The sequence below is a fragment of the Podarcis muralis genome, chromosome 2 (assembly GCF_964188315.1).
Source record: "Podarcis muralis chromosome 2, rPodMur119.hap1.1, whole genome shotgun sequence".
In the NCBI taxonomy this organism is placed as follows: Eukaryota; Metazoa; Chordata; class Lepidosauria; order Squamata; family Lacertidae; genus Podarcis; species Podarcis muralis.
Genome location: NC_135656.1, coordinates 20,459,980 through 20,477,582, shown reverse-complemented (window position 1 = coordinate 20,477,582; position 17,603 = coordinate 20,459,980). Strand labels below are relative to the sequence as shown.

At 42.9% G+C, this 17,603-nt stretch overlaps 2 protein-coding genes across 5 annotated transcripts in view; one reads left to right on the top strand and one right to left on the bottom strand.

Moving 5' to 3' along the window:
• The first annotated feature begins 49 nt into the window (after positions 1-49).
• On the top strand, positions 50-7,354 carry TEFM (transcription elongation factor, mitochondrial). 3 transcript variants are annotated; one of them, XM_028711633.2, is made up of 5 exons: positions 644-700; positions 2,331-2,420; positions 2,502-2,965; positions 4,433-4,582; positions 6,705-7,354. In XM_028711633.2, the coding sequence occupies exons 2-5, from the start codon at positions 2,411-2,413 to the stop codon at positions 7,140-7,142; spliced, it is 1,062 nt and encodes a 353-aa protein (XP_028567466.2). In that variant the 5' UTR covers positions 644-700; positions 2,331-2,410; the 3' UTR covers positions 7,143-7,354. The 3 variants fall into 3 exon arrangements, with proteins under 3 accessions (XP_028567459.2, XP_028567444.2, XP_028567466.2); XM_028711626.2 differs by lacking the exons at positions 644-700; positions 2,331-2,420 and adding an exon at positions 50-184; XM_028711611.2 differs by lacking the exon at positions 2,331-2,420 and having other exon boundaries at positions 524-700.
• Positions 7,355-8,160: 806 nt separating this feature from the next.
• ATAD5 (ATPase family AAA domain containing 5) overlaps positions 8,161-17,603 on the bottom strand; it is a 30,122-nt gene continuing 20,679 nt past the window's right edge. For both annotated transcript variants that reach the window (XM_028711528.2, XM_028711549.2), the window contains 7 exons: positions 15,519-15,612; positions 13,983-14,047; positions 13,203-13,368; positions 12,333-12,514; positions 10,909-11,732; positions 9,084-9,251; positions 8,161-8,917 (listed from right to left, as the gene is read on the bottom strand). In XM_028711528.2, coding sequence (XP_028567361.2) covers positions 8,839-8,917; positions 9,084-9,251; positions 10,909-11,732; positions 12,333-12,514; positions 13,203-13,368; positions 13,983-14,047; positions 15,519-15,612 — 1,578 coding nt within the window. In that variant the 3' untranslated portion in view covers positions 8,161-8,838. The remainder of the gene's footprint in view (positions 8,918-9,083; positions 9,252-10,908; positions 11,733-12,332; positions 12,515-13,202; positions 13,369-13,982; positions 14,048-15,518; positions 15,613-17,603) is intronic.

Genomic DNA, 17,603 nt, shown 5'->3' with positions numbered 1-17,603 from the left:
AGAGTAGTTTGCGCTTCCGCTCCTCTTCTCTATCGCAGGGCTTGTTGCTGTTTTTAGATGGGGGCGGGCGAAGAGCTGTGAATTTGTGGCTTTCAACAGCCTCTCCGCCGTGTAAAATGTAGTCCCGGTTGCCGGTCAGGCCTGAACGTGCGAATGCAAGAGTGCAGAGTCAGGAGCAGCAGAGGTACGTCGCCCCCACTAGCCTCCCCCTACCCAGTTGCGCGGGGAAGGGCCGCGGGGTGTGTATGTGGTCTCCATCCTCACGTTAGAGCGGACACGAGTATAATAACCCTTTGCGATTCTCGGCCTCCGATCGTGGGAAGGGACGCGCTCCCGTGTAGAAAACAGCTGCGGGTCACACGCGAAGCAGTTCTCTCATCTTCATTTAAGGGTGAAAACAAGGAGCAGCCCTCCCACCTCCACCCCCGGCAAAAGACAACGGGTGGAGGCGTCCAGAAGCGCGGGTTCCCACGAGCAGCGGCGGCGGCCGAGGGAAAACACGCGTGTTAACTTTCTTAGAGCCGCGGGAGGGAGCCGGAACGATGCGCACTGGCTTCGGTTGCCGTGTGGGGACGGACGGACTCCTTTTGAGGGCGTGCCAATGGAACGGAGGCGGAGAAGGGGGAAGGAGAAGCGTGTTGCACCGAGCCGAAGTGGGCGAGGATGGGCTGGAGAGGGCTTCCCGACCTTCTCCGGGCAGGTAGAGACGGCACTGGTGCTTTCGAGGGAAGGTTTCCTAACGGGGTGGAAATTGGAAGAGAAGCCTCTCTGAGGCCTTCTTGCATCTCTGCCTCCCAAAGGCCTGCACAGCTGGTTGTTGCAGCAGCAGCCCTGGCTCCAAGCTCCCTGGGTGAATGGTGCCTCTGGGGCTGGCCAGGGGGTGCTTTCCAGGTCCCTGTGGGGCAGTGCGAGGAGGCGCCTCTCTTTGGGGCAGCTCAGAGACCGGGGGCAGCAGCTGCCCCAAGGAGAGGGGAGAAGAGAGGAGGCTGAGGGAACTCCCCACAAGGGAAGGCGTTTGAAAAGGGTGAGGGGCTGCCGGCTCTGCAGGCAAGGGGTGACCTAACTGGGCTCCTGAGCCCCACAGGGCTGCTGCAGAAAGAAGGTAGTTGCGTCAAGGGAGCCATGGACTCAAAAAGGTTGAAAAGCTCTGCCTTAAAGCAAGACGCTGGGCTCTCTTGGGGGGCCCCCCTCCAAAAAAAGGGAAAAAAGAAACTGGGTGTACATTTCCAAAATATAATAATAATAATAATAATAATAATAATAATAATAATAATAATAATAATAATATATTATTTATACCCCGGCAAGATAAGTTCAACAATTACTTTGATAAAATACATACAGTAGTACCTCGGGTTAAGTATTTAATTCGTTCCGGAGGTCGGTTCTTAACCTGAAACTGTTCTTAACCTGAAGCACCACTTTAGCTAATGGGGCCTTCCGCTGCTGCCGCGTCGCCGGAGCACGATTTCTGTTCTCATCCTGAAGCAAAGTTCTTAACTTAACCCGAGGTACTATTTCTGGGTTAGCGGAGTCTGTAACCTGAAGCGTATGTAACCTGAAGCGTATGTAACCTGAAGCGTATGTAAGCCGAGGTACCACTGTATTTTGTTATGTGCAAATGGCTTTAGATACCTATTAGGTCCATAAATTACCATGTAGCATATGTTCAACACAAAAAACAACGACAATTTGTTGTTGACAAAGGACAGCTGGGCATATAAAGGGCCCCATTACCTAGCTTAGGGCCGCATCAAACCTAAATCTGGCCCTGCTTAAGGGTCATCTAGCCCAACTGCCTGCAATGCAGGAATCTCAGCTAGATCACCCATGACAGATGGCCATCCAGCTTGCATAAAAAGCTCCATTAAAAGGGAGTTCTCCAACTCCCAAGGGAGTCTGTTCCACTGTCAAGCAGCTCTTACTGTCAGAAAGCTCTTCCTCATGTTTAGTCAGAATCTCCTTTCTTGTAACTTGAATCCATTGGTTCAGGTCTCTGTAGCAGGAGAAAACAAGCTTGCTCCATCCTCCATGTGACAGCCCTTTAAATATTTGAAGATGGCTATCATATCTCCTGTCAGTCTCCTCTTATCCAGATTAAACATACCCAACTAACTAACCTTGGATTCTTGAGAAAGAATACATAAAATATTCTTTTTTTGCCCATCACCCAGATTCTTCTTCCAAGGATGAAGGGCAGGAAGTTTCAAAAATAAAATAAATGTGTATTCAGAAGTCCTGTTCAATACACCTACTTGTGTCTTTTATTGCTGACTGACACAGAAAGGTTTGGCTAAACTATTCCTTATTATTTGGCATAACAATTACAGGACATTGAGAATCCATTTACAGGTTTTGGAGAGGCATGTAGAGAAGACCCTGACAGTGTGGCCTTTTTGATAGATCTGTGATGAGAATTGGTGTGTACAATCCACTGAATTTTTCAACATATTACTCATGCTGGTGAAATGACTCAAACATGACAGGCACTTTATTTTCAGGTAGAAGATGCTTTCTGCAGGTTCCATTTGGTTCATCTTCACTTCAACCTTTATATCTTCTACTGTGTCACAAGAAGTCAACATATGTCACACACCTGAATTCTGCATCAGCAGCTGAGAATTTTAAGGAGGCAAAACGTGCAATAGATGACTTGTATTCTACCGAGCAGAAATCTACTGTTTTGCAGCTACTAAATTCAGCATCCGAGAAAGAACTTAGTGCTGTGAAACTAATGCGAGGAAGGAAGTCCATGAACATAATAGAGTACAGGAACAAGCACGGGCCATTTCGGAATTTACAGTGCTTACTAGAAGTGCCTCTTTTTCAGTATAAAACAGCTATTAAAGTCTGCAACTTTATTCTCAATCCCAATGCAAAAGAAGAAAGAAAAGAGAAAAAAATACAGAGTGCCACGTCTGCAATGAAATATATCAAACCTGATATAGAAAGAGAGCGGCTAGAGGTATCGTTTTCATTGGGTCCTATGAATATTGCCATTTCCCACATAGTAACATTAAGTCTTCAGTCATGCAACTTGGGAACAAGTCATTGAATCCCATTAAATCAAGCAGGGCTTACTTCTGAGTAAATATCAATGAAATTCAGCTGTGTGGCTTTTAATATTTTAGATGGTTAGGCAGAATTATGTGTAATGGTGGATTCAAAAACTTCCTCTGAAGGGCTTGAATTTTCTCAATGGGATTATTAAAAAAAAAAACTTGTCCAGCAAACCCAGTGCATTTTAAAGCTTACTCAATAGCAATTGTCTTGTTATTTTGTAGGGAGGGGGGCACTGCTGTTCAAGAAACATGAGGCAGAAGTTCCCTCGGGTGGGCAGAACTTGGTGTACTGTTCTTTGGACAATGTACATTTTATAAGAAATGTCTTGAAACAAGCTCACTCACAGCCCAAGCATGTGGGTATCTGTGCAGCAAGGGGGCATACTGCCTATGAGAGTAGGTCATTAATGCAATTCAGCCATTTCTCATGGCAAGATTGTGCAGTCGGGCACTGCTTGTGGTGGTGCTTAGGATTTATACAGTGCTTCATATTAGTAGCTACAGTGGTGCCTCACAAGACGAAAAGAATCCGTTGCGCGATTCTCTTCGTCTAGCGGTTTTTTCGTCTTGCGAAGCAACCCCATTAGTGGCTAAGCGGATTAGCGCTATTAGCGATTTAGCGCTATTAGCGGCTTAGCTGTTAAAAGCCTATTAACGGCTTAGCGGCTTTGAAAAGGGGGGGGGGGGCAAAAAAATATATAGCGAGACTCGCAAGACGTTTTCGTCTTGCGAAGCAAGCCCATAGGGAAATTTGTGTTGCGAAGCGCCTCCGCGACGGAAAACCCTTTCGTCTTGCGAGGCATTCGTCTTGCGGGGCACCACTGTATTTGTTCTGTGAATAAGGATGCATAAGCCAACTACTCACTTCTGTATTCTGCCACGTGTTTAACCTGCATGTGTGAAGAATTGCCCCTTAGCTTTTACAATAGGGGTCACCAACCTAAGACCCATGGGCCGGAAGCAGCCCACGGAGGTCGTTTGACCGGCCCACGAGCCACCCCCGAACTGAGCTGCCCGCTCATGCGCTGTGCTAAACCAGCACGCGACAGGGACTTGCTTCCGCAGTGCCGGCAATCACGTCTGCGCAGATGCCAAAAACCTCGGGCACGCGATCCGGCCCCTAGAGTCTACGGGACCGATCCGGCCCAGGCAAGATAAACCTTGCCGACCCCTGGTTTACAACCATCTTAGCGAGACTAATTGCCATTCTTCTTTTGTAAAACTCAGAACTGCATTTACAGTGTTATACCCTTCATTCTGGGGAGATTTTACAACCTGTAGCAAACAGGAGATGGGGGAATTATGTATTAGAAAACATGATGTGGTTAATGCTGTAAGTACCAACAAATCTTTCCTGTGCTCCCTTTTAGACTGCCAATAGCATTGTATCCATTGTTTTTGGCACTTGCAAAATTGCATGGGCTCATGTTAATAGACGCTTGGCCGTTCAGGATTGGCAGCAGCAGGAGTGCACTATGTTTATGAAAGGTGCTTATATGCCAGCCGTCTATCTTGAAGAGGTAAGCCAAGTTTTGATTGTATGCAATTTTTCTAACAGCATATTTCTTTTGGGAGCAGCATGGTTCTGTTAGCTACATATAGACCCGGTTTGCAGAAACCACGAAGCCAAATCATGGTTTGGTACAAGTGTGTGAGAGCTCCACAGAAGAGATTGTGGCCACTTGCTCCTCCTCCAGTCCTGCTCCTTTGAACTAAGCCATTGATTGGATTAGTGCAGAGGTCACTCATCTGGCAACTGTGAAGGCTTCCAGTGGTACCCCAGACTCCTGAGCTTTTGATATTTCTAAGCCCTCCTAGAAAGTAAGTTATGGAGCAAAAAGTGCAGGTACCTTTAAAGCCTGTGAACTGAGTGTAGCTACCTTGTATATTTTTCCTGGTACAGTGGTGCCCCGCAAGACGAATGCCTCGCAAGACGAAAAACCCGCTAGACGAAAGGGTTTTCCGTTTTTGAGTTGCTTCGCAAGACAAATTTCCCTATGGGCTTGCTTCGCAAGACGGAAACGTCTTGCGAGTCTTGCGATTTTTTTCCGCTCCCCCCCCCTTTTTCTAAGCCGCTAATAACCTTTTAGCCGCTAAGCCTTTAATAGCCGCTAAGCCGCTAATAGCGCTAATCCGCTAATAGGGTTGCTTCGCAAGACGAAAAAACCGCTAGACGAAGAGACTCGCGGAACGGATTAATTTCGTCTTGTGAGGCACCACTGTATGATAAATGATCCCTGTTGCTATTCGGTAGCAACAACATCGGTGTGCATGTGTGATCTCCATAATCAGAATCAGCAGGACTTCCCATAGCAAAAAAAAGGTGGTTGGGTGTGGTTGTCTAATTTTGTGTTATGCCATAACCCCCTCCATGGTACCCATTTTGTGACTGGTGCCCCCAGCACACGCCTTGCTCAATTGGAAGTGCCTATTTACTCACAAAAGACATCTCTTCATCTAAGTTAATGATTCTAGCTCCATTCATGTTGCATATTTTTTTTAAAAAAAAAATGTGTAAGATTCCCCTCATTCAAAAAAAAAAAAAAAAGGATTTAAGAGAATTTTTTTCATATGTTGAACCAGCCTTACTTTGAAACCGTTCAGGGATCCAGTAGGTTAAATAGTAAAATGTTAACTTGTTCTGCATCCTTGTAGAAACAAGCTTTAGCCACATCTCAAATTTGTTTGTATTTCATACTGGCAGATGAATTTCTTAGAAGCCTTGACAGCTTAATCCTAAAACATGGTTTCACTTCCTGTTGAATCTATTCGTTTGAAAGAGAGTTAAGAGTCTCCCGTGGTACAAGGTTGTGCCACTAGTCTTAGTTTTTGGGCCAGTAGAGGAAAAGGCTGGTACAGTCATACCTCAGCTCCTGAACGCCTTGGGAGTCAAAAGTTCTGGCTCCCGAATGATCAAAAACTGGGAGTGTTCCAGTTTTCGAACATTCTTTTGGAAGCTGAATGTCCAACAGGGCTTCCGCAGCTTCCGATTGGCTGCAGGAGCTTCCTGCAGCCTATCAGAAGCCGCACTTTGGTTTCCAAACGTTTCAGAAGTCGAACAGACTTTCGGAACGGATTCCATTCGACTTCTGAGGTACGACTGCACTTCCGTTGTAAAATGTTTTTTGCATGATGCTCTGTACAGGAAAGGGAGCCGCTTTTGAACACTAGGATTGATGCTACTGCAGTCCATGTGCTTGAGCTAGTGTCAGCTCCCAGGGGACAAGTTGTTCCTTGTTTTTAAATCCCATTGCTGGAACTACTGTGTCTGATCTTTTTGTTAATTATCAAAGTATAGGTGCTTATAGGAGTATGAACAAAAATAGCTCAATACATTTTGTGGGTTGAAGTCAAAAGGTCCAATTCCTCCCGCTTCCTTAATGGTGATACAATTTGAGTTTGCTGCCCTTTAAGGGATCCCCATAATCTACTGCTTGAGACAAGCCATCTCACCCTTCCTAATGATAATGTACAGAGCCAGCTAGCTGCAAGTCCCAAACCTTTCTAAAATGTACTTCATCCTACTGTATATAATTACTTGCTCTGGGTAACCAAAAAATAGTGTAAAACATATCTCATAGGACTGGAGATACTATGTTTATGGTGGATTGCTACTATTTATTCAGTGCTTGTTTATTTCAGATTTCTTCAGTAATATCCCGGCTTCCTGAAGCAGATTTTTATGTCTTGGAAAAAAGCGGACTTTCTGCTCTGAATGCAAATCTGTTTCCAGTAACATTACATCTTCGTACAGTGGAAGCCATGCTCTATGCGTTGTTACAAAAAACATTTTCGCAGGATGGCCAGTACAAAGTATTAAGTATGGCCCGAAGTGCTGTAGGAAAGCACTTTGAGTTGATGGTTGGGGACTCGCGAACTAGTGGAATAGACCTTGTGAAACAGTTTCTCTTAGAATCTGTTACGCATGCTGAGCCCCGTGTGAACTTTTCAAGAGAGCAGGTAGTAAATTATCGAAACGTCTTGTCATCAAACAAACAGTGGAGAGACGAAGAGCTGTGCGATTCCTTGCTGCAGGCAATAGCTTTTTATGAGCTACTGATACTGAACAATACGACTTAGTTCTTATTAATTGCTGTCATGGATGATCTGTTAATTGCTTGTTAATTGCTCTCATGGATGATCTGTACAATAAGTTCCAACTGATTCACTGTATAGGGGGTGCTGGACAGCACGTGGAAGACTGTGATAGGAAAACAGCATTTAATTCCTGCTGACATAAAATTATATGTAGAATATAATTTTGTAGAATAAAATTATTAAATGTGTAGAAACACTTTGTGTCAGGATTGTTGATAGTAACATGAGGTGTTTTTTAGGTTAGGATTGACTGAAAAAAAGTGGAAGAACATAAAACAGGATCATTTTAACCATGGTTAGTAACAGCCTCACAGAATGAATTAAGTGACAGGTGCATAAACTTGTGGTGCAGTGTCTAAAACTAGACATGGGGAACCTCTAAGCCCTCCAGCTGTTCATCAGTCACAGCCAACACAGCTAATGATCAGGAATGATGGGAGTTGTCCTAAAACACATGCAGGGGAGCAGGTTCCCCATCTGTAACCTAAACCTAGTTCTTGTTATATTTACACGAGACTTGCATCAAAGCCAGGGTTAGCTAATGTGGCATGTTCTAGATATTGTTGGCCTCTCAACTCCCATCAGCCCTGGTGAGCATGGCCAATGGTCAGGCATGATGAGAGTTATCATTGAGCAATATCTAGAGGACACACAATTAGCTAACCCTGCCTTAGATGCAGGTCTAATGTGAATGTAACAGGATCTACATTTAGATTACAGATGGGGTACCTGCTCCCCTTCTGACAATCAAGGTATCCTTTATAACATGTCTGTACGTAAACCAAATCAGATGTTTAGATTCATGCTATAGGCCCTTTCCTTTCAGAGCTGCTACTATCCTTGTTATTAATATATACATATAGGCTATTTTTCCAACCTATCGACATGTATGCAGCAGTCTTCAGCAATTCTCAAATGCTTTCCTAGTTCAAAAGTATGATTAATGGTTATAACTGGGGGTAATTTCTACTCTTACACCTAAAAGTCACCCTGCAAGAAATAGGTTTCAAAGCCCATCCAAATATTTATTATTTCACTGTAGGTAAAAAATTAAAAAATAACCCAGAAGAACTTCAAGTGTAGTGGTAGGAAAATATCAGATATTATAAAAATAAAATGTATAGGGTTACAGATAAATACAGATAAATACGACTATACAACCCAGTAGAACTTTTAGTATAAATTTACAAAACACAGATTATTTCTCCCAACTGATTAAAGACCTTACTGTGTTGGTGAAGAAAACATTACTGGCTCATATGCACACACATAAAACCAAGCCCAAATGCAGCCTTTGCAATGTAACAGCAAAAAAGTTTACGGTTACCTCATTATCAGCTGGCTAATCTTTTCCCAAGTAGCACCATACTTATGTGGAAATTAGAATAGCGCCTTATAAACACGGTATTATGCCTGAATATATGGGACAAAACCCACACCCTAAAAAGTCAGCCAATCCAGTAGTTACAGCAAAGATACGCTTCAGATTGTATTTGAATGCATCTGGTGTAGATTTCAACACATAGTCACTTCACATTTGGAATGTGGAAAGTACCTTGGGCGATAGATATATACAAAATACAGTTTGTATTTTTAAATACTTAAAAAGATTCACAATATAAGCAACACTGTACATATAAAATCATTAATGTATATTCAAAGGTCCTACAGGTTTGTTTTATGGAAAGTCATTTGCCAGGCTGTTCAAAATTTCTCTTGGAAAATCAAAGTGAATTCCTTCAAGGTAGTGGAGAAATCTGTTGGAAAAGAAATGAAGAAAAATGGTCTGTCTTTTTGAAAGAAAGAAGGGAAAGAAAATGCAGCATGCATGAGTTTAATGTTAAGTGAGCATAGGATTGCAGTGTGTGTCTCCTGATAAGATACGAACATGATTGTGTTGCTAATAACATGTATGAAGATTACCTTCTTTTGGCTTTCCCCTGTTCTTTCTGCTTCTCCAACTTGCAGATGTTGCGGAGAATAGGCAGGTAATCCACTACACTTGCTTGTCTGTTACAAAGATTTAAAGAAGGTCTACTGGAAAATACAGTTTCGATTATTTCCAACCTCTTCTGTGCATTATGGCAAATGCTGCAAAAGAAAAGCACATAGGTTTTTCCCCCTGTCCCAGCTATAGTTTAACAAGAAATAACAGATTAAATTTCAGCAAATGTGCCCAATGTACAATCGCTGTTACACTGTGCTGAACTAGCATCTATTTAATTCCTGAATTTTTATGATCCAGTTCTAGTATTTTTGCCCTTATAGAACCCAGGATTTAGCCTCAAGCAAGCATCCCATTGAAGGCAAACATTTTTCAAATATACTACAATAAGTAGTTCTGATGTAGCTCTCAAAGCTTGTATCCTTCTTGGGAAGTGTAGATTGCAGCCCTTTTCAGTTTGAATCTGCTTGGGCATTGACCAATATTGCCTCTGGCACGTCTGAACAGACAAAAACTGTTGTAGATGGTGGAGCAATACCTGCCTTTATTTCCTTGCTGGCTTCCCCCCATATGCACATCAGTGAGTAAGCTGTGGGGGCTTTAGGAAATATTGCAGGTGATGGTTCTGCCTACAGAGACTTGGTTATTAAATATGGTGCACTTGAACCGCTTTTGGCTCTGCTTGCTGTTCCTGATCTCTTCTATAGCTTTTGGCTACCTGCGCAATGTAACCTGGACTCTGTCAAACCTCTGCTGTAACAAGAACCCTGCGTCATCCATAGAAGCTATTAAACAATTTGATTGACATCCTATGCCCTTTTAAAATGTGGGGGTTTGGGGGGGAGGGTTATTGGGTTGTTGTTTTTATTTTGAGTATATATTTTGTGGTTTTATATTTTGATTTTGTTCTGAGAACAGCTCTGAGACCTCCGGGTATAGGGTGATACATAAATTCAATCAATCAATCAATAGCGTAAATTATTTTGTGAGATTTGCCTGAAAAATGGTATATGCATTACTTAAATAAGTAATAGGTTCAAAATTAGGTAGCATGTGTCTCAAATGGCAGGCTTAAAAGAAAGCCAGCCATAGAACTTATAAATGTTGGCCTGGGGGTGGGTGGGCGTGTCATCTTTTTATGTACCTGTGTCAGCCCACAGTCAGGCAGCTGACTCAGGATACTCAGCCAAAGCTTACTGACATCTGCAATCGATAATGTTGCTGTTTCAATTCCAGAACATTGTTTTAGCTGTTTATTTCTATGTTTTACCACCTCTTCCCAGTTCACAGGGGCTTGCTGCACATAGGCACGCAAAAGGCTCAAACTGTGGGGAGGTGTAACATGGCTGGCAGAGAAAAGATTCCATGTATTTTACCTACAAGGTATTTTTGCTGTTAAAATCTCTTCCCTCCCTACATTTCACACATGACCGGGCAGCCCCGTATTTGAAAGATGGTTCTGCTACCGTCTTTGTTATATCTAAACTGAGGCTGAAACCAGACAAAAAAACAAAACAAAAAAACAGGCATCATTAAGACTCCAACTAAAGTTAGAGTATTAGTGAACATTTGTAATAATTAAACTCTATAATTAGCCCACAACCAGCATTCCATGGCTCTTCCAAAGCAAACATGGAGTTGCTGTGCAAGGAGTCTCCCTTGACTACTTCAACTGCTTAGAGGTACCTCTGCAAATAAATATTCACAACATGAAAACAGAAGGGGGAAGCCCTTGCTCTCCCTGGAACTTTATATACCGAAAAAAGCATCCTTTTTCCTGTTTATTCAGCATTTTGACCTTACCTGGAATTAGCTATTGACTGACCAAAGTATAAATCGGCTCTGTCTTTCGAAACATTGAGTGCAAGTTCTTCCCATTCATCCTTCCCAGGAGTCCTGCTAGAGTTACTTTCCATAATTTTCGAAATTGTCTTAATGCACTTGTGAAAACTGAGTGCCTCCGCAGCTGCTTTCAGCTCAGCAGAGCTTTTGAAGTTCCACCGGTCATTATGCTCCATGCTGAACTCATCCGACAGACCATTTTTTATCTTCCCTTTAGTCCAAATAAATTCCTCATATTTACATGATTGTTTTGATTCCTGACACCTCCTGTTGAAGCAATAATCTAAGAAAGACATGTTGTCCACAAATTCAGTTATTGAATTTAGGCACTGGTATGCTGGGGCAGAGCTCTTTGCTTTCGCTGGCGTTCCACTGTCCAGTGCTGCTGTGTTACCCATCGCAGGTTCCAGTCCACTCTTTCCTTCTTCCAAGCATGAACTAGGCATGCCAGATGGTAAAGTAATGAAACCAGAATAGTCTAAATCACTTTCAAATAAATCACTATCATCTAAGAAAGCCGTAATTCTTTGGCGCTTTGTCCGTTTAACCTTTTTCACAGGGCTTGTTTCCTCTAAGCAATCGCTGTCCAAAGACTTATTACTTGAATCGTTCTCTGTAACTGTGTTACATGAAGGATTAGTCATTAGCGTTGGTTCTGGAAGTATATTAACTGGTAAAGGTAAAATGAATTCAAGATTGCTATAAATAAAGTCTATATTCTTCATCTGGAATTCTGTAAGCAGATCTGTCAGTCTATGCCAGTCTTCTTTTGTTGTGATTTCATGCTGTGAAAGAGGGAATTAACGAATGAGTTTTAAAATTTTCTTTTAACAGATTTGTAGCATATACAGTCACTCTAAAGCGGGGGTGTCCAACTTCCAAGAGACTGTGATCTACTCCCAACTATAAATAAACAGCAGTGATCTAACCATTGGGTTGACCAGAATTGTTGAGCTTTTGGGGGGCGGGGCGGTGGATCCCACTATCAACCAGGGACGCCCAGCGATTGACCAGTAGATCGGTTGGACAGGCCTGCTCTAAAGCATGAAAGCAATAAACAATAAACCAGATGAAACAGTATTTTCTAAAGCAGCCATTATGAGCGCAGAACTGTGCAACTTTGGTTTAAGTGAGTAAACAATATTTTTTTAATTCCCTAGGAGTTCCCTCTCTAAAGTATTTTTCATGTGCCAACATGGTTGCTCATCCATTCTACTTGGATAGTGCTAATTTGACTTCCGCCGACAAAAATGCATGAACCAAACATTTTTTTAAAAAGTCTTTGAGATGCCGCAATACAATTTTTTGTAATAGTATTCTGTTTCATTTATGTCATTAATCAGCAGCATGCCCTGGGGAAGTTCATTGTGCCAAAATAAACGTACCTTAAGAAATTGGAACAAATCTTCGGAAGGCAAAAAGATGTTCTTAAGGCCAAGCAAGTTCTCAGTGCAGCCAGTGTCACATTTTGGAAGATTCGCTGGAGAGCCAGGTTTACTGATCCTGGAGCTGGTTGCATCATCAATGCAAATAATCTGTTCTTTGCCACTTCCCCCTCTCTCTCCTCCTACAAATAAAGCGTTTCAAATGGAATTCATAACAATGATAAGCTCTGACAACAGTGTAGCAGTCCTGTTCCTTTTTCTTTTTTAAAAAACCTTATTGGTATAGATTTTTTGAAATTTGGATATTTTCTCTGCTGCCATTACTCATTTGATTGTTTACTTCTATTAGTCTATTTTCCCCTTGTTGCAGCTTCATTTTGTAATTTCCTCATCTGTTCTATGTTGCTTCTTCATCTATTCAATAAAAATCACACTAATCATTCTCTCTAGTAACAAATTCTGGTGACTAAGTGCCAACAGGATTGGATCCTAAAGGGTGCCATACACTCAGGTGAAAGCAGATGTATGCAGAAGTTAAAAACATTAAAAATACCCAAAAAAGCAGCCCAAGAGTTCCATCAGCTGGAAGAAGAAACCCAAAAAACCAAGGGGGAAGGACAATGAATTGGCCTGCTTTGTCTCCTTACACTTTCGTATCCTGGAGGACATAAGCTAGCTGGAACAAGAGCTGTCAAGGATACATTGCAACATTTTCTTACCAGTTCCATTGTTCTTTCTAATAGACAAATAAAGTGGGTTTTTAAAAAGCATTTTAACTGTTTACCCAGATAAACAACAACAAACAATTCTGACACGTGAACTACTTTGTTCACCACCCCAGCTGGGCAGACTTGCTGTGCAGTACCATACCTTTTTCTTTTAAATAGCCGCCGCCACTCCGAACCCAGAACTGTAAGTACAGAATACTTTGTCTGACGTCACAATTATTTGCAGTTAACAAAGCAGCAAGATCTCTTATATCCATTCTTAAGTTCTCAGCCAAACAGAGAACTTGGAGATAGCTGGCAACATTTATCTAAAATAAAACAGATTCAAAAATCAATAATACAATCGGGGGGGGGGACGGGGACGGGGACCCGACCCCACAACAGCAGCATGTTACTTTACATGGTAAGAATCTGTGCCTACTAACTAATGCTGTCTGCCATGAATGGGTAGTGTTTAAATACAACACATGTAAGCAAAATTTGAAGCTTTAGGGGAAGAGCTGTAGCTCACTGGTAGGACATCTGCTTTGCATACAGACTGTCCCAGGTTCAGTCCCCAGCATCTCCAGCTACGACTGGAGAGCTGCTGCCAGCCAGTGCAGACAAAGCTAAGCTAGACAGAGCAATCATCTGACTCAGTATAAGGCAGCTTCCTATGTTCCTAACTGCAGTGTTAAATCCTATTTTAACTACTAAAAAGTAGAGGGTTATAAGTCAACTGTGCTGTATGGTGCATTATTTGTAAAGATTTGGTGTCATTGCAACGACACCAAAGCCCCTTGCATGGGTGATGCTTTAACTAATGCATAAATTTCACAAATCTATGAATTCAACTGCAGTTGCAATAATAGTCAGGTCCATGTTTAGCCATACTAAGAAATCGTAAACTACTTGTTTTATATTCCAAAAGTGAAAGACTTACCACAGAAGGTATACTGAAGGTGATTTCTTCAAGGCAGCCATCAAATATTAAACTAAATGATGGATCTACACAAAAGATTCAGAAGTAAAGCCTTTTAAAATTTGACCATTGAGAATTATTTTATTGTAATATTAAAATGTGAGCCCTGAACATACTATAAAAAGATAAGGTAAAGGTACCCCTGCCCGTACGGGCCAGTCTTGACAGACTTTAGGGTTGTGCGCCCATCTCACTCAAGAGGCCGGGGGCCAGCGCTGTCCGGAGACACTTCCGGGTCACGTGGCCAGCGTGACATCGCTGCTCTGGCAAGCCAGAGCTGCACACGGAAACGCCGTTTACCTTCCCGCTAGTAAGAGGTCCCTATTTATCTACTTGCACCCGGGGGTGCTTTCGAACTGCTAGGTTGGCAGGCGCTGGGACCGAACAACGGGAGCGCACCCCGCCGCGGGGATTCGAACCGCCAACCTTTCTATCAGCAAGCCCTAGGCGCTGAGGCTTTTACCCACAGCGCCACCCGCGTCCCTGAACATACTATAGTTAACGTATATTACAACTGGAGAAAAGGAGAAAAAGATGTGGTGGTGGGGGGGGGGGGGGACAGAAGCCAATCTTCAATGCTTCTACTCTCCAATAGCTCTTGAATAGGAAAAGAGCTCCCACTGCTGTTCTGCCAACATTTATACAAGTCCTAGAGGAAGAGTTCACTCAGTGTGAAAACAGGTAAAGAACTACCCTACGTTTTGTGTAGTATGGTGTAAGGTAAGGTAAAGGACCCATGGACAGTTAAGTCCAGTCAAAGGTGACTATGGGGTTGCGACGCTCATCTCGCTTTTAGGCCAAGGGAACCGGCGTTTGTCCACTGACAGCTTTCCGGGTCATGTGGCCAGCATGACTAAACCGCTTCTGGCGCAACGGGACACCATGGTGGAAGCCAGAGCACACGGAAACACTGTTTACCTTCCCACCGCAGCGGTACCTATTTATCTACTTGCACTGGCGTGCTCTTAAACTGCTAGGTTGGCAGGAGCTGGGACAGAGCAACAGGAGCTCACCCCATCGTGGGGATTCGAACCGCCAACCTTGATCGGCAAAGCCCAAGAGGCTCAGTGGTTTAGACCACAACGCCACCAGCGTAATATGGTGAATAACAAAGATAAAGGTGGAAACAGAAGTAGGGTGCCGACTTGTGGGGCAAGACTCAGAAAAGACAAAATGTGGGCACAACAAATGGGGTTGCAGAATGAATTAGATCCACTATGCTGTTTCTAAGAGAGACCAGTCTACAAACAACCATAAAAGGAACAGCATGTTTTATTCCCTCAGCATAGAGTACTGAGAAGTAAACAGTTACTTTGAGCAGAAAGCACCCATAGGAAAAAGGGTTAGGCATCCCCCCTGCATTGCCTGAGAAACCTTGTTGAATTCAAGATTTCAAACTGTTTTCTCAAACTCTAAAACATAAATTTCACTGTTCTAATGTTCACTTATTCAAAGCATTAACAAGATACTTGGAATCATCATCAAAATAATACCCACCATTGGTAGTAAGAATGACAGGTCTCTTGGTAGTGCTCATGAATGTTTTTATCGCATTTAGAAATCCAACATCTTCATCAAATATTACATCAACCTATGAGAAGTGGAAAGTTATTATTCATATAACGTCCAACAGATTTCATATTTGCTTTTTCTGTTTTTCAAATGATTCCAGATCTGGTGTGATAAGGTAAAGGTACCCCTACCCGTACGGGCCAGTCTTGACAGGCTCTAGAGTTGTGCGCCCATCTCACTCAAGAGGCCGGGGGCCAGCGCTGTCCGGAGACACTTCCGGGTCACGTGGCCAGCGTGACATCGCTGCTCTGGCGAGCCAGAGCCGCACACGGAAACGCCGTTTACCTTCCCGCTAGTAAGCGGTCCCTATTTATCTACTTGCACCCGGAGGTGCTTTCAAACTGCTAGGTTGGCAGGCGCTGGGACCGAGCAATGGGAGTGCACCCCGCCGCGGGGATTCGAACCGCCGACCTTTCGATCGGCAAGCCCTAGGCGCTGAGGCTTTTACCCACAGCGCCACCCGCGTCCCTTCTGGTGTGATGTTTGAGTACAAAAATAGGATTGAATTCAGACTGTTAACCAAATATAGTTCCCATTGAAATTGGGGAGACAAATCATTACATTCCCATTGAAATCAATGGGACTTAACTAATTTATTCTGCATCCAATCCATATATTTTTTAAGTTTAAATATACAACATCAGAACTAGAATATGTGCAGTTCTAGATCAAATCAAGCAAATACAATTCAGAATAGCATCAGCAATATTCTACCTATTCAACTTTATTTTGCTAGGTTTTGGAATACGGAGAAAGCAGTGAGATTGCTTTCCACACGTCACTTGAAACCCAGTGCACTAGAGATGGCATTTGTGAACCTTTATCAGTTATACAAATGTAAAAAAAGAAAGGAATCTGACAGAATTATGAATAAATAGATGAATAAATTTTAAAAGTATAAGTCCTCCAGCTCATTGACCATATTTGGCAACACCATCCCTTGGAAGCCTTAAAAGAAGCTGCTGCAGGAGAGACACTGTGAGCAACATAGGGATGTTTCTAGGACTCCGGTGAAACTGTGACGTTCCCTTCTTATTTTTGCTATTGGATGCTACATGCTGTTTAAGTAATCTTGTTACTAAAATATTTAAAACAATAATTCTTGTTTTTTTGTATGTTATTGTTTTGCTATGTTATTATGAACTTGTTACATTATTGTTTTGCTAAGTTATAATGAAATTGTTTTATAGTGTATGTTTAAAATGCATCCTTATCTCTTTGTTGTAAGCCACTTTCAGCATGATCCTTTTGTGGAAAAGCAGAATACAAATAAAACGTATGAATGTTTGGACATCAAGCTAAACCATGGTCTAGTGTTTAGCATAAATGAGCTTAAGCTCTTCAGCCTGCAGGGACACTCAGAAGCTTTTGGTTTTTATTTAACTATGGGTTGTCATTTTATCTGGAGTGATAAACTCCGGTATTTTTCGCTCTATAGGACGCACTTTTCCCCCTTCAAAAATGAAGGGGAAATGTGTGTGCGTCCTAGAGAACGAATGCAGACTTTCGCTGAAGCCTGGAGAGCGAGAGGGGTCGCCTGCAGTCTGAAGCCCAGGGAGCGCAGCGCCAACTCCCGCTGTGCTCCCCGGGCTTCAGGCAGCTATCCGCAAGCCTTTGGGCTCCGAAGGCTTGTGGACAGCAGCCTGTTCTGGGGGCTGGGGTCGGGGGAAGCTCGGTCTTCCCCCGTCCCCAGCCCCGCAAGCTCCGGGAGCAGTGGCGAGGTTGCGCGCAATCTTGCCGCCGCTCCTGGATCTGTTCTGGGGGCTGGGGTGGGAAATAATTTTTTTTTTATCCCCCCCCCCCTAAAAACTAGGTGCGCCCTATGGTCCGGTGCGCCCTATGGAGCGAAAAATACGGTATGTATACATTAAGGATGGTTAATTTAATACAATTCAGCTTCAAACAATAAAAAATAGTTGATGTTAGGCGGTACAGAATGTGGGAGCTGCCATATAAACTTGAGAACTGCAACAAAAACTGTGCTGGCAAAAAAAAAAAAAAATTAAAAGA